The sequence below is a fragment of the Acanthopagrus latus genome, chromosome 24, assembly GCF_904848185.1.
Source record: "Acanthopagrus latus isolate v.2019 chromosome 24, fAcaLat1.1, whole genome shotgun sequence".
NCBI classification, from domain to species: Eukaryota; Metazoa; Chordata; class Actinopteri; order Spariformes; family Sparidae; genus Acanthopagrus; species Acanthopagrus latus.
In genome coordinates this window covers 2,969,507-2,984,483 of record NC_051062.1, presented here as the reverse complement: position 1 = coordinate 2,984,483, position 14,977 = coordinate 2,969,507, and the positions used below count along the sequence as shown (strand labels likewise).

Here is a 14,977-nt window from a genome sequence, read left to right as displayed (position 1 = left end):
ACATTTATTTCCTGCCAGACGTTTAATGTGGGGCTTCTTGCAGCAACTGCACTATATTGTTGTATTCTCTGTCATTATGACATTTCTGCAGCTTTGCCCATGCTATCCTTCATGTTATCCTATGTATTTATTATTGATGTGGACGGATTCATGCTCCAGATATTGCATCTTTGTCACGCTTGCAGCTAGAAATGTGGCCGCAAAGTTAAAATGTTGAGCATCTTGATGTTTGCTCGTACCTTTGTGTCCTTTTCGTACAGTGATTCCACCTTTGTTTGTCCACACTTCTTTGTTTTGTGTGGCATATTAACCTCTCAGAAAGTATAATACGGAAGCATGTGGCTAGCCTACCTACAAACTCCACGGGATTCTAATACAGCACTGTACTGTAATGAGCAATACATTAAACTGTAATAAAGTGACACTATGTTAAACAAAGCAATGCAATACTGTCTACTGAGCACTGTTTTGTATCCGTGCATTCTTAATATAGCACTACAGTTGTCAAATTATAGCCTGTTTTGCACATTAAGCCATCCTTGGCTCAAATAGCATCTAATCAATATATTTTGGCTCTGATATTGCCTTGTGCTGGATATCCAATCGGATACCCTTTGAAATACTGTGTAATAGCTTGTTACATGTCATTAGTCCAATTCGAGTATCATCCTCACGACGCTTCAAGAACAATTTTGCTGTGGCCTCAAGATACAAACGGGAGAACAAGACACAGAACAGTAATATGAGCAATGACAAAGACTTTATCTACTCTTATGTACTCCACTATTTGCTCGTTTCTGTTTACTTCTCTACTGTGCTTGGCCCTACTCCACTTCTGTTCTTTACTTTCTGTCCTCTATTGCACAAATGCATCTTACAATAATGACCAAACTACGCTGTTCTCTTTTTTGACTCCAGTTATCTACTTGATCAGCTGCTCCACTAAGCTTAACTGTATTTCCCCGTGCTTGTCAGGCTGGAACTGCAACTATACTCCACTGCACTCAACTCGATATAACTTAGATACTTCAGACAATCAGAACATTTCCCATGCAGTCCACAGTCCTGTACTCTACTTGACTGTGTTCTCAAAGGCTGTGAGCTCCAGTGTGTTTTAAAGTGGTCTTTACAAGTATATTCTTCAGCTAATATATAACAGTAAATAGCAGTACATACCTTCTACTACTATACTCTGTATATACTGCATTTTGTTGTAGTTGCTTGGAAACAAGGGATTTAAGAGAGAACCTGTACAGATATGTCCTCATATGTTGCTGCACCACATATACATTACTGTATGATTGATTCTGTCCCAGGATGTGATGAATGTGGTGCTGACCAGCGGCTGTGTGGGTCCAGATATAACACACAGCCCCTGCTATGGCCTCCTGCTCAAACACCTCAAGTCATCTGAGATACACTGGCTGCACCCGGACCTGACTGTGTCCGAACTCACCCAGCGCTATGAGCAGCAGCACCTCGAGGCTGAGTGGAGGTCAGTCGTTGAGTCTTTGCTCGTGCTTAATGTGCAGTGCCTGTGTTTTTCATGTTTGAACTTGAGAAACCCAAACTCTGGGAATCACCCAAATCACCAGGGTTCATCCACTGCGAATAATGCGTTTCCACAATGAAAAGAAACCAAGTCATTAGATTTATACTTGGTTAGAACTTTGCATATTTTTAATCAAGCTTTCATCATTACAAATATGGTAGTATTTGCAAATGGACAATGTTAAACTTCTCTCCATTTTCTCTGCACCCCCCCACGTCGCTGTTTGTGTAGAGAGGACAGTAACAATTTTGAGACAACTGAAAAAAAAGATGTAAATGTACAGCTACAGCGCGCACTTCAGCTGTGACCAGCCATGCCTATTCTAAGAATCCAAAGTGAGATTAAATTCTAATAAGTACAAAGTCAAATTAGCTTTTATTTTAGACAAAGTCAAATCAGATTCAAATTTCTGCAGCATTTCATGTCACCGTGAAAGTGTAAGTTGTCGTAAAAAGAAGACCATTTCTACTGATAGAAAGTTCACTTTAACTCTCCACTTCTGCTATCTGCAGCCGTAAAAGTTTGAGACATTTAACAGTCTATAAGCTGAAATGTCAGTGTTTTCAGACATATATTTTAGAGTGCTTTTTTGATTTAGCACAATATCAATTGTTTCCAGCTGACTGTTTTACTGTTTCCTGTTTCAAAATGGACTTTCAAAACCAAGCAAGCTCCACTTGCTTTATGTCACCCATCAGCGGGAGTGTTCATCGGTCTGGCGTGGCACAGTGTAGTTGAATTAGATGGCAAGCGGCTAAGCTAAGTAAGCTAACATTACAGCTCAGCCGAGGTTGACGCCAATAATGATTACATCCCGTTCTGTCAAGAGCACGAGCCCCTTGTCCTTAACGGTTGTTTCCTTCTGCCCAGCAGCACAGTGTGGCTTGGCAGAGAGAATTACAGTTCCTACATGAAACTGCTCACATGTTCTGGGGATTATCAACAGTGTTGATGTTGATTTTTCCAAATGTATTTTTGATTTTTTTTTTGTGCCGCTTTGAGTGCCTCAAGCTGAGTGCCATCTGGTTTAATTATATTCGAGAGAAGGCAGATGTATCTAAGGCCAGTATCTACAAAACTCGGCGCTCAAAATAACCGAGGTGGATAAGCCGCAATATAGAGGCATGAGGAAAAGTATCTGAATTTGATTTTGGGATGAACTGTCCCTTTCATTTGTTTAATTTCGTCATTTACAGAGAATAAATAAACTGCATTACACTTCAATGGAATTAGTCCTGTGTTGAGTATGTAACAATGGCAGAGCTCTTGCTGTGTAGTTGCTTCACATCAAGAAAAAGTGAAAAAGCTAACTGTGATGTTTGCCCAGATACGATCTGAGGATCAGATACATCCCATCAGACTTCATTGAGAAATTCAAAGATGACAGAACCACTATGCTCTATTTTTACCTGCAGGTCAGTAACACTGTGTGTGTCCTTTCACTGTCTGTAAGCATTCTTATCATGATTCTTATTATGATTATAATGGCTGTAGATGAAGTAAGGTGTGTGTGCGCTTATCCACAGGTACGAAGTGATTACATGCAACAGTATGCCTCAAAAGTCAGTGATGGGATGGCTCTACAGCTCGGTTGTCTGGAAATAAGGTAGCGTGCAGCTGTTGTGACTGCTCCACATCTGAGAAAAATAAAGACTGTTGGTTTGAAAATGCAAAAAAAAACTAATTGTGTTTGTGTATTGTGTTCGCAGGAGATTCTACAAAGACATGAATCCAAATGGCCTGGAGAAAAAGTCCAACTTTGAACTGTTAGAGTAAGTTTAGTGTACAGTGTGTGTGCATACACCGCTCACCCTGTTAAGAGCAATGTTTTTTTTATTTTCATTGAAATCTGTTATTTCATGTGCAAGTAGTACATGCATTATTGGCAAATATCTGTGACACTTTGTTGCAGTTCATTATTGTAAGCTCTCATCATAGCCTTGAGGCATATGCATGCACAGTGGTTAGATGGTGATCATAGTGGCATTGCGACCAGACTGACAAACGAAGAGGAAGGGAGGAAAAAAAAACAGATATGGTCTGTGGTTACTGTGAAGTATGCTAGATTTTCTGTCTGAGCACCTCTGCCATGCAGCTGCTTCACGTTCATCAAAGGTAACTGGCAGCAGCTCCTGGTTGTTCTGTATGTGTTTGTTTTATGATTGTGCTCTCACTTTCACCCGTCAGGAAGGATGTGGGGCTGGACCTTTTCTTCCCCAGAGAGCTGATCAACAGCATGAAGGTAGAGAGCCAAAACAACTAATAAATAGCAATTTAGTACCACGATGAGGTCAAATCATGCGAATGAATCATAGAGGTGTAAAATCTTCACTGATTGCTTTTTGCCTGTGTGCGATGTGTCAGCCTAAGCAGCTGCGTAAGCTGATCCAGCAGACGTTCCAGGGCTACTCCACTCTGAACCAGGATCAGTGCATAAACAGGTTCTTCACGACTCTGGCTCAATGCTACAGCTACACACAGGAGACCTTCGCATGCCAGCTGGTGGTGAGCTTGTCTGCTTGTCCAGTCATAAATGTGTTACTATGCAACATTTCAAGCTAAATTTTAGGCATTTTAAGTGTTTAATTTGTGTGTGTGTGTGTGTGTGTGTGTGTGTGTGTGTGTGTGTGTGTGTGTGTTTGTACAGCATAGTTGGAATCTAACTATAGACCTGGTGATCGGCCCTGAAGGAATCAGTCAGCAAACTGAAAACTCCACAGTAAGCTCACACTCTTTTCTTCTTGGTATAAATCTCATTGCTGATACTCATCATCTATTTGTAATATTCAGAACCACCCAATCAGTGCACATACAATGCAAATGAAAACCCATGCACAATATAAAAATACTTATTTGAGTATGCAAGCATTTGAAAGATTCTACAAAAATGAATACACTGCATGCAACACTTAATTAATACAATAATTTAATACAAATGTCCCGAGGTGAACCTTTTCTGCAGAATCAGATTTGTCACTATGTCACATTAACCTTTTAAAAATTGTATTCCCTTATTTTTATTTTACATCTTTGTCTCGTCTGCAGTCCATCTGTTTGGCCACGTTCCCTCAGGTGCGCAGTATCTCCTGCTCTGCTGAGAGTGACGGTCGAGCTCTGCTCATTGTCAACATAGAGGGGGCCAAACAGGTGACTCTACCTTCCTAAAGGGAAATGCTTTTTTTGCTAGGAGTTGGATAAGAAGTTTGATAGCAGCTTCACATGTGATAATATTCTCACTACACCCAGCAACCAGTTAGCATGGCATTTGTTTAGTCTGGGCAAAAACCAGAGTATAATTGGCAAGTTGTGGTTTTATGAGAGGGTACGTGCTTGGAAGTGGAGGGAATTCGTGTACTTTGGACGCTCAGGCTGGCTGTTCCCCAAGTTTCAGGGCACTTGGCCAAAATGCTCTTGCTTCTGAGTTGCACGTTCAGGAGAGTGAGTTGAGGTTTGGGTGCAAACCTTTTTAAGCTGAAGCACCGACACCGACTGAATGTCTCGTATCTTTAACCTTCCAGTCGCTGTCAGTGAGCACCTCCTCCCTGGCGGTGGCAGAAAACATGGCCGACCTGATTGATGGCTACTGTCGGCTGGAAGGCAGCTCTGAGAGCTCGCTCATTATTCGGCCTAACAAAGGTAAACCATCAACCTTTAATATATTACTTTTTAACAGTCTGTACAATGCTTATTTTCCAACCTGGGATTTACTTTTGTACCTTTGTACACAGCTAATAGGAATAATATCCAAAGTTACCAAAGTATGACCAGGACAAAAACCTTGAAATATTCTTTCATGTTTCTAAATCTCTTGAGATCGACAGCTAGAACTAAACCAAATGTTTGATTCTTTCAGGAAGAGACACAAGACTGAAACTGCCAGACATCCCACAACGGTCAGTCAGATGAATCAATTTGCCACGTTGCTTAAATGTCGCTAACTTTTTTAAAAACTTTTTTCCACTGTGGTGGGGAATCGGTTGAAGCGTTCATTGTGTGGGTAGAGCTTTTTGAACATTTATTTTTCAAAGCTTCCACCTTGACCAAAACGTTACAGATGCTTAAGCGCTGCTGATTTGTAGTTGGACTCTCATCAAAGAAACGTAAAACAAAAATGTCTCTCTGTCTTCCAGTGATGGTCCAACTGGTCCTGATAGACGTCTGAGTAAGTGCGACAACTGATACATCAGATGTGGTTTAGTCACAGCCAGGCAATAATTTAACAATGATTTTCCGTTTGGTTTCTATACACAGAATGGTAACACATATCAACATAACTAGTTGCTTATTAGCATGCATATCAGTAGAATACTGGCTCTTTATTAGCCGTCATGAAGCATTTATTAATGCTTTTTTTCTGCATGACTATGTTCTACATCTGTGAGGCCACTAAGAGTTTAAATTAGATAAATAACCACCTGATTGTTCACAGTAGGTAAGGAGGATGTGGTGTATGAATATGCTAATATACTGCTAATATTCCTACTTAGAAGCATGTGTGGAAAGGAAATACTTTTAATCTCGACATGTTTCCTTAACATTAGGTTCGGATATCTATGCTGAGATTCCAGAGAGCACAGCAGCTGGTGAGTAAACAGCTGACAAGCAAATCCACTATCGTTCTCCTAAATCTTTACTATTCCACTGGCTCCTTTTCTGGTGCGACCAGTCCAACACACTTGGAGCTAGAAACATAGTTCCAATGCTTAAATGTTAAGCATGTTTAGAAAAGGTGTACTTATTTTTAGTGCTTAAATATGTAATGCTTCGTTTCGTGTGATTTATTTTTTCGTGGAAAAAACCCCCCTTTGATTGAGCCAGCACCTATGTGACACTTGTAGAAAAATGTAGAAAGTTTTAAGTGGTATCAAAGATGTGGGATGATTTTATAGCAAAACATTGATGATGAACTGTCCCATCTGTGTGTTTCTTAATGATTGTGTGTTTAGAGAAGCACAGAATATCCAGAGATGACATCGCTGTGGGTCGGATCCTGGGTGAAGGATTCTTCGGAGAGGTTCACAACGGAGTTTACAAAAGCCCGGTGAGTTCATCTAATGTAGATGATGCGATCATGCTTGCAGCATGAATGAGCCGAGTGGAACGTCATGTGTCATGTGTATTCACTCAGTTTGGCATTGTTCACAAGCTAAAACATATCTGTGGATGCCGCTTAAGCTACTGTGGCAGAGGCATGACGGCAGATCTGACCTGATTTTGTCTGACTGTATCCTTAGAATTAACATACCTCACTAACCCACTAATCTTGCTCTGTAGTGTAGCCCTCTGGTGGATAGCAAAGCGAACACTAAAACCTCTCTGAGAAAACATTGAATGGTGTCATGGTGAAAGCGATGTATGCGTGTGTGTTTTCAGACGGGCGAAAGGATCTCTGTGGCCATCAAAACATGTAAGGACTGTTCAGCTGACGTAAAGGAGAAGTTTCTCAGTGAAGCCAGTGAGTACAGTATGCACTCTAGCTGCTGCAGTGATTATTTCCTGTCCAAAAATCATGCAATTGCACATTTCCACCCACAGGGTTTGTGCGTAGGTTGGTAACTTTACTTCAAGGCATGACAGGTGCCCAGAACAGGAACTGTAAAATTTGCTATACTATTTATCGTATCGTAAATCCCTTTTTTGGTAGCAGAATTGTTCTCACATGAAACTATGACACATTGTTATTTTAATCACAGTACGCAGAGGTAAGAGAAAAACAATTTCAAGGTACAGTGTGGTGACAATGGAGTGGTGATTTCAGGGACCTGCATATGACGACAGTCAAAAGTCTGCTTTAGTTGACTTCCTGTTGCCTGGTTGTGGCTTTATGAGAAAGCACAGATCGGAGGCTGCGGTAAACGGGGGCTGAGACAAGAGAACTTACTTTTGCTCCTCTGCTGACAAGAAAAAGTAGGAGGGTGTAGGATTGGACAGAGAATGAATACAATGAATACAATTTAAAAAGTCAGTCAAATCAAAACATCTGCTCAAAAACAGTCGCACCCTGATAGAGGTGTCTCCATATTGTCATGTTCATTTACCCAATAATATCAAAGAGTGGAACAAAACCCACCCTGACAAAACACCCTGTTGACTGTCACATACACAGCCAATGTTAGCATCCTCCATCTTACTTAGGAACATTTACAATTCTTAGATCTATTTGGCTAGAATTTGTAATCATGGGGTTAGGTTAGCTTGTGAAAATATGTCTTGGGAGTCCTAGCAATACGAGAAAGCTACTGTGAGAAGTTTGCTGGCATGGCTTTACCCCAGTGGAAAGACAGCTGTCAGGGTGTTATGTCAAAGTCTTTTTCTCCCTTTGTATGTAACTGTACATGTAGAAAACAAATGGACTTCTTGGCACCTAAACGGTGTGAAAAACAGGGCTAAAAATGAAGCAGATGCTCTGTTGACCCATTGATGAGAGCAGTTTTTTTTTTTTTTCATGAAAATGATACTATGGACAACTGCTCTTGGCTAATGAAAAAACTGAGAAACAGGCCAGAGTCTGAAGAAAAAGATTATAGTTAATCACTTGGACTAGATCTACCACACAGCACAGTGGTTAGATTGTATTGTTCGATAGTGGTTTTCAAGCACAAATGGATGTTCTGGGTGTCCAGGTTGTCTCACAGATAATAGTCATACCCTACACAGAAACAGCAAAATGTAGAGCTTAAGACACCAAACTGTTGCTGTTGCTGCATCTGTTGCAGGCTTGATGAAGAACTTGGATCATCCCCACATTGTGCGTCTAATCGGAGTCATTGAGGTGGATCCCGTCTGGATAGTCATGGAGCTTTATGAACACGGAGAGGTGTGTGTTTTTGCGTTTGAATGCGTATATTTAGATTGCTGTTTGCTGCTCGTTATCTGGATCACGAAAGTGTTGTGGCCATTTGAATATGTTTCTCACTCACTTTTATTTTGTGAATTGGGAACATGACTTTATTTTCATCTCAACAGCCACAAGCTAAAGGTTGTTTTAAAATGTAGCCTTCCAAACAATTTGTCATCGAAACTGGGACATTGATATGAAATTTGTAATTTGTAGATAGTTAAACACAGTCCGAAGTAAATACATCTCCAAGCTTGGTCTCACGATATAAGTAAAATGAGATGATTTTGGATGCATACTATACTGTGTCTTGTAAAAGGCAGATGTATTTTCTCCCCTGACAGCTGGGGAACTATCTCGTGGAGCGGCAGTACATCTTGTCCACTGCGGTGTTAATACTGTACTGTGTACAGATCTGCAAAGCCTTGGCTTACCTGGAGGGGCTTAACATGGTGCACAGGTAACACATCCTCATGTACTGGTGACACTTTCCCGTAAAGAAAACGTAAAAACATGCCTTCTGCATTTGTTTTTGTTTTTTTCACTTGACTATTCAGAGATACAGTGTTTATTCTGACGTGTCTGGTTTTTGTTCTGACTGTGTGCTGCAGAGATATTGCAGTGAGAAACGTCCTGGTGGCGTCTCCCGATTGTGTCAAGCTCGGTGACTTTGGCCTCTCTCGCTACGTTGACGAACAAGAATATTATAAAGGTAAACACACACACAATCATGACACACAATGTCTGTCACAGTCTGTTTCGGATGTTAAAGTTCATTTTTGGGGATATTTACCCCAAGCAAGCATTCGCATGGTTTCATTTTTGTCCAGTCTGCATCTGCATTTTTGTCAGTATCTCCTCTAATATTCATCTTCCGTTTGCAGCCTCAGTTAGTCGGTTACCAATCAAATGGATGGCACCTGAGTCCATCAACTTCAGGCGCTTCACCACAGCCAGTGACGTATGGATGTTTGGTGAGAATTTCACTTGTCTGCATGCACATGTACATCCTAGTGTCTCTTTTCTAGTGTTTAAAACATGAGTTTATATTTTGGCTCTGACATGTATGCAAATATATAGTTATTTTTTTTAACAATTAGTTGCAGTTGTTAGACTATCCACCTAAGGGAAAATATCCATACAGATTTATGGTTTGTAAATAAACGTAACTGATCATTAACACTGTATATATAACAGTTAGAAACCAGTTCCATTGTTTTGTTGGCTGCCTGTAGGCTAATTATTTTTTCATTTTTGATCATTGAATTGGATAAATTCTCAACTCACTTAAATCGCCTTCAGTTAATCAAGACTACATATACATGCCTGCAAGGAAGCAACAATTAGCAACAGTATTTCAAGCATGATGGTTTTAACTAAAAATGATAAAATAAAACTGTTCGCGTGTCTTCAACAAGGTGTGTGTGTGTGGGAGATCTTCTCGATGGCCCAGCAGCCATTCTCCTGGTTGGAGAATGGCCAGGTGGTCAATCATTTAGAGTTGGGAGTTCGACTCCCGAAACCGCAGCTCTGCCCGCCCACCATCTACTCCCTGCTCACTCGCTGCTGGACCTACGAGCCACGTGGCCGCCCTGGCTTCAGCCAACTCGTCTGCTCCCTGAGGTACGCACTGCAGACACAGGCTCTCCTCTGTTACCGCCACACTTAACTCGCGTTCCTTTTTCCTCATCTTTCTACACCTGTGAGGACTTTTGTATGATGTCACAGTTCTGAAAGTTTTGAAAGTGTTTGAATAGTGAAACTGTTGATTCAAAAGTGAAAAACGGGATCTTAATGTGAGAAAACTAAAGTACGCCAGTCATGTGTTGCTCCTGTATGACCAGTCAGCGGCCAAACACTTCACCTTCAAGAACATACACAAAATCAAGACATCATTGTATGAACTTTCAATGTTATTTCCCCTCATGCGTTTTAGACCAGGACATAAATAAGGATGCAAAAGCCCAATCACACTGAGACTCATCCCTACAGACACTGTGACTTTAAAAATGCCTTGGAAAAGTTTATTGTGTAAAACAGTGGATCACCAGGGTTGCAAGTGCACCCGGTCAGTCAATTGCACCAGTGGCAGTGTGACTCTATAAGCACTTTTAACATTCAAGAGGGTGTTCATGTATTAGTAGCTCCCATATTAGCCCTTTCTGGAGTGCCTGAGTCACACTGTACACAATATGACTTTGGTATTTATAGTTTATGAGATACTTGAGATCCACTAAAAATAATATTACAGTAAAAAATCCATATCTAAGTTACTGTGACAGAAACTGCTAAGTAAAGGTGTGAGGAGGTGGTCCAAAAGATGTACGGATGAAGAAAAAGAACTCGAAACATTGTATTTCCTGTGAAAATGCAGTGTGATTGCTGACTGTTGATGTGTAAAAAAAAATTGCTGAATGTGTGAAATCAATTGCCAGAAATATCATAGGACTAAAATAAGTTACACTGTAGTGCTGAAAGAGCGCAACGTCAGTTCTGAGTCCTCCTCAGCTATCATCATTCCATCCCATATATACTAATGTCAAATCTGAAAATGGCTTAAAAATTGTGAGTTTTTGCACTGTGAATATGGGAAAAGTATAAATGACATGATGGAGTCGATTTAATATGAGAAAGTCCAAGTCATTGTGAATGTCTTGATGTTTGAATTGAGTTTCTATCTGAATGTTTGAAAGAAGGATGAATTTTAAAATGAGTTGGTCTGAAGTGTTTTCTAACTGACTCCAGTTATAACAAAGCTTCAGAGAAAGGTGAATATTTTGAAGGGTTTTAATGGGATTTGAAAGATGAATCACACCTGAAATGTAGACAAAATGTGGTCTCATGTGTAATCTAATGCTTGTGTTGGTGTGTTTGATAGCGAGATCCACAAGATGGAGTTGGAGCTGGAGGCAGGTGTGAGGCAAGACAAGTCACGGCCTGTTTCATCAATATTTAGCCCTACCCACACAGAGCCTCCACCCAAGGTACGTCTCACACACACACACACACACACACACAACCTAATCAACCAACAAGCAAGGTAAATATCTAGCCACGGAACTTATCATTGTCATTATGATTGGGATACAGTAATCAATAACAGTTCATAATTTCTTTCACGTTCCAAATTGTCTTTCAAATGTTCAAAATGTCTTAAAATGTTGAATGAAAAGTTCATTGCCCTTTATAAGCGCGCACTTCCCTTATTAACAATCGAATAAACTGGTCATTGTGGTAATAATGATATTACTTGTTGCAATAATTTTCTGGGACAGCACAAAATTATGACAGGCCTGGGCCGTGGGGAACACTGGCAAACTTTAGATTGAAGTTACAGTGGGACCGAATAAATGATAAGGAATAAAGAGCTGCTGAGCTCCAATACGACCACCAGAGAGCAGAGTCTTCACCTCACTGCCCTCTAACAGCATCCTCTCTCTCTCTTTCTCACCAGCCATCCAGAATACAAGGCAGCACCCTTCCTCGGGTCCTGTCCAGACAGGTGACATTCTCTCTCGCTCTCTTTCTTTTAAACACACACACACACACACACACACATCGCTGACAACTGCTAATCAACTCTTCCAGACCACAGTTGTAAAACTGGATGACTGAGCAAATGAAATGGCTGATCTTTTGTCTCAGCTGTGCTGGTTTGAAAATACGTACATAAAGGGTGTGTCTGTGTGTGTGTGTGTGTGTGTGTGTGTGTGTGTGTATGTGTGTGTATGTGCAGGGATCAGCCCCGGATTGCAGGCCATTATGGGAGCAGGAGAGAGCACAGGTGGAGGACACTTTACATAGACAAAGAAGGGAGATGCTCATGGATAAACAGTGGCTCGAGCAGGAGGAGAGACAACTGGTGAGAGACCACAACAAACGTGCACACACACACACACACACACACACACACACACACACACAGCGTCAGGCATCAATGCGGTGTATGCACTGGACTGCGAAGTAAAAGTAGCACAGAAAGTAGTTTGTAGTCTCAGGAGAGTGACGACACTGTGGTCTGCTTCTGTCTCTGCAGGATCCCGTTGTGCGACAGGATTCACTCAAGAAGGTACAAGACCTTTTTCTTTTCGCGATGATTGCTTTTATTTCCTCCTGTGCAAATCTCAGCAGTATATTAAAGCTGCAGAGAGCACATTTTGTCTCTAGGGGGCTGAGGCATACCTGTCAAACCTCCGTAGGCCACAAACGCGCCACACGAGTTCACTTAACTCCTCCTCGCACAGCAGCAGAGGAGAGGAACAAAAACTCCAGAGTGAAAATAGCAAAATAAAAATGAATAACCTGACCTCTGACCTGACTTGCAGTTTAAAAGTCAACCCTGTTAAAAGCAATACCTCACATCCTGTTCTCTTGCGCCTTTTCTTTCTATTTTGTTCACAGCGTCCTGAAAAAAGCCCAGAAAATGGTGAGTCAAAATTGAATGGCCTTACTGCTTCCCACCTCGTGTGCACTCATAAAGTTTAGGCTGCAAAGGACTGTTTAATATCTGAAAGTGGAGTGTTGCAGCACGTGAAACAGATACTGTATACAAGTATACATGTAGGAATACCCTGCTTAAATTGTTAATAAGCTAAAAAAAAAAATAAGAATTACAATAACAAATGTAAAATATGTTATATATACAAAAGACACATTTCAATAATACAGGGAATGTAAAATGTTTCTAATGAGAATAAATATGAGATGAACTGCAGATATGCATCTCTTTTTTCGGTTTTTGGCAGGTCCTCCAGAAAAGCCTCCGATGCCTCCCACAGTCTCACAGGTAAAAATAAACATCCCTCTCGTATACATGGGGTGGAAAACACGTACTAACAGATGGTTACTTCCTTAAGAAAAGAACAAGAGAAGCTCTAAATAAAACTAGAAAAGTTGAAATGCATCGTGCAGATGACTCTTTTGTTGCTGATATGTTACATGTAGAGCCACGTCGCTCAGTTTGGTGATTATAAAGTACACTTTGTGTCGTCGTAGCCCACAGCTGAGCTGGACCGATCAGGGGATCATGTTTACACCGGCGTCATGGCTATGGTGAAGCAGGTGGTCCAGCTGAAGAATGACGTCAACACCTTGCCCCCCTCTGAGTATCTCAACGCTGTCAAAGTAGGTTTTGTTTCTCTGTTTAAAGGCCAAAATCATTTTCTTTTTTACCACAGTAAACTGGAGCTCTGATCGACATGAAGAAATACGACGTCGAGAGAATGTAATATGTCAAATATATTACTGAACAAGGGAGGGCACTGTTGTGTCACAACAAATCCGACCTAAAGCTATCAGAGTTTCTCCTAGATAATAAGGGGAGAGTGAAAAACACACCCTCCCTGTCTCTCCCTCGTTCTCTCAGGTGACGGGTATCACTCTCCGCAGCCTGATTCAGAGTGTTGATGAGATCCTGCCCTCTCTGCACAGCTCTGTCACAACAGAGGTAGGTTCCACTTCCTTAATCTCTCCATCAACCACTGTCGCTTGGTTTTTTTTGTGACGGTGAACATGTGTGCAGTCATTAGAGAACCCAGGACAGTTAAATTAATGGTACTTTCCCTAAAGTTGTCAAAGGGAAAAACACATAAGCACAAAATACATAATACATTAAAATATCTCTATGCAATATAATTTGGGAACAATTTTTAAAAAAGCATACTTACTATTTAGATATATACATGTATTTATATGACTTTGCCATACAACTATTTTCAACATGGAGCAACTATAATACGTGCTTGGACTGTCACGATATAAGAATTCACGAAAACGATATCATTGGTCACTCTATAGAACAATAGGTCAATTATAAGGCAATAAGTCACGTGCATCAACACTAGTGAGTGGACTTTTTTGGGTCTGGCTTTCATCATCTCCCTGCCAGTAGCCACACAATTGTGGTAGTGACTGTGTCATCTTCTTCTTCCTCTTCATTTTTCCTTTTTATGGCAACCAAGTGCAGTACCACTACCCACCACCTACCATCTGTTAATATCTGTCTACCACGACACCTGTAAACTGTATCACGTAATCTTCTCTCCTCCCCGTCCCAGATCGAGGGCACCAAGAAACTGCTGAACAAGGATTTAGGGGAGCTGATCAACAAGATGCGACTGGCCCAGCAGAACGCCATCACCTCGCTGAGGGAGGAGTGTCAGCGGCAGATGTTGGCAGCCGCCCACACTCTGGCACTGGACTCCAAGAACTTGCTGGACGCTGTGGACCAGGCTCGAGTCCGGGCCAACGTTGCCAAGCCCAAGCCCGTCTCACAGGACGCAGAGGATCATGGGGAGTGAGGAGAGAGCTTTCTGGTTATCGAATGGACTTTTTTCAAGATGTGTGGAAGGAGTCTTGGTTTTGACAACATCTCTGTTCCTGTAAGAATGTGCCTTGCAATTGCGTTCATGCTGTAGACGTCTTGATATTTGTATTTTTTCCTGAAGAATCGATGACATTAAGTTAAACAGAATTCCTCAAAGCTGAAAGAATCAAACAGCCACAATGTATAAAAGCAATAAGGTTTACAGAGTTTTTCTTTTATCATTCATCACTCTATTTTTACTATTAAAGACAGTGACATTCTA

At 41.1% G+C, this 14,977-nt stretch overlaps 2 protein-coding genes across 6 annotated transcripts in view; one reads left to right on the top strand and one right to left on the bottom strand.

Annotated features, from left to right (window-relative positions):
* LOC119015380 (cytidine and dCMP deaminase domain-containing protein 1-like) overlaps positions 1-14,977 on the bottom strand; it is a 542,642-nt gene that overhangs the window by 314,082 nt on the left and 213,583 nt on the right. The window lies entirely within an intron of this gene.
* The window catches only part of LOC119015368 (protein-tyrosine kinase 2-beta-like), a 19,193-nt gene extending 4,216 nt beyond the window's left edge, over positions 1-14,977 (top strand). For all 3 annotated transcript variants that reach the window (XM_037091270.1, XM_037091269.1, XM_037091271.1), the window contains exons 3-30: positions 1,317-1,495; positions 2,880-2,967; positions 3,079-3,158; positions 3,262-3,324; positions 3,740-3,794; positions 3,917-4,057; positions 4,200-4,271; positions 4,598-4,699; positions 5,071-5,188; positions 5,406-5,445; positions 5,683-5,714; positions 6,094-6,135; positions 6,499-6,593; positions 6,926-7,007; positions 8,269-8,369; positions 8,735-8,850; positions 9,002-9,102; positions 9,275-9,364; positions 9,809-10,013; positions 11,269-11,374; positions 11,845-11,892; positions 12,127-12,252; positions 12,427-12,459; positions 12,792-12,816; positions 13,136-13,176; positions 13,386-13,514; positions 13,756-13,836; positions 14,447-14,977. In XM_037091270.1, coding sequence (XP_036947165.1) covers positions 1,317-1,495; positions 2,880-2,967; positions 3,079-3,158; positions 3,262-3,324; positions 3,740-3,794; positions 3,917-4,057; positions 4,200-4,271; positions 4,598-4,699; positions 5,071-5,188; positions 5,406-5,445; positions 5,683-5,714; positions 6,094-6,135; positions 6,499-6,593; positions 6,926-7,007; positions 8,269-8,369; positions 8,735-8,850; positions 9,002-9,102; positions 9,275-9,364; positions 9,809-10,013; positions 11,269-11,374; positions 11,845-11,892; positions 12,127-12,252; positions 12,427-12,459; positions 12,792-12,816; positions 13,136-13,176; positions 13,386-13,514; positions 13,756-13,836; positions 14,447-14,689 — 2,634 coding nt within the window. In that variant the 3' untranslated portion in view covers positions 14,690-14,977. The remainder of the gene's footprint in view (positions 1-1,316; positions 1,496-2,879; positions 2,968-3,078; positions 3,159-3,261; positions 3,325-3,739; positions 3,795-3,916; positions 4,058-4,199; positions 4,272-4,597; positions 4,700-5,070; positions 5,189-5,405; positions 5,446-5,682; positions 5,715-6,093; positions 6,136-6,498; positions 6,594-6,925; positions 7,008-8,268; positions 8,370-8,734; positions 8,851-9,001; positions 9,103-9,274; positions 9,365-9,808; positions 10,014-11,268; positions 11,375-11,844; positions 11,893-12,126; positions 12,253-12,426; positions 12,460-12,791; positions 12,817-13,135; positions 13,177-13,385; positions 13,515-13,755; positions 13,837-14,446) is intronic.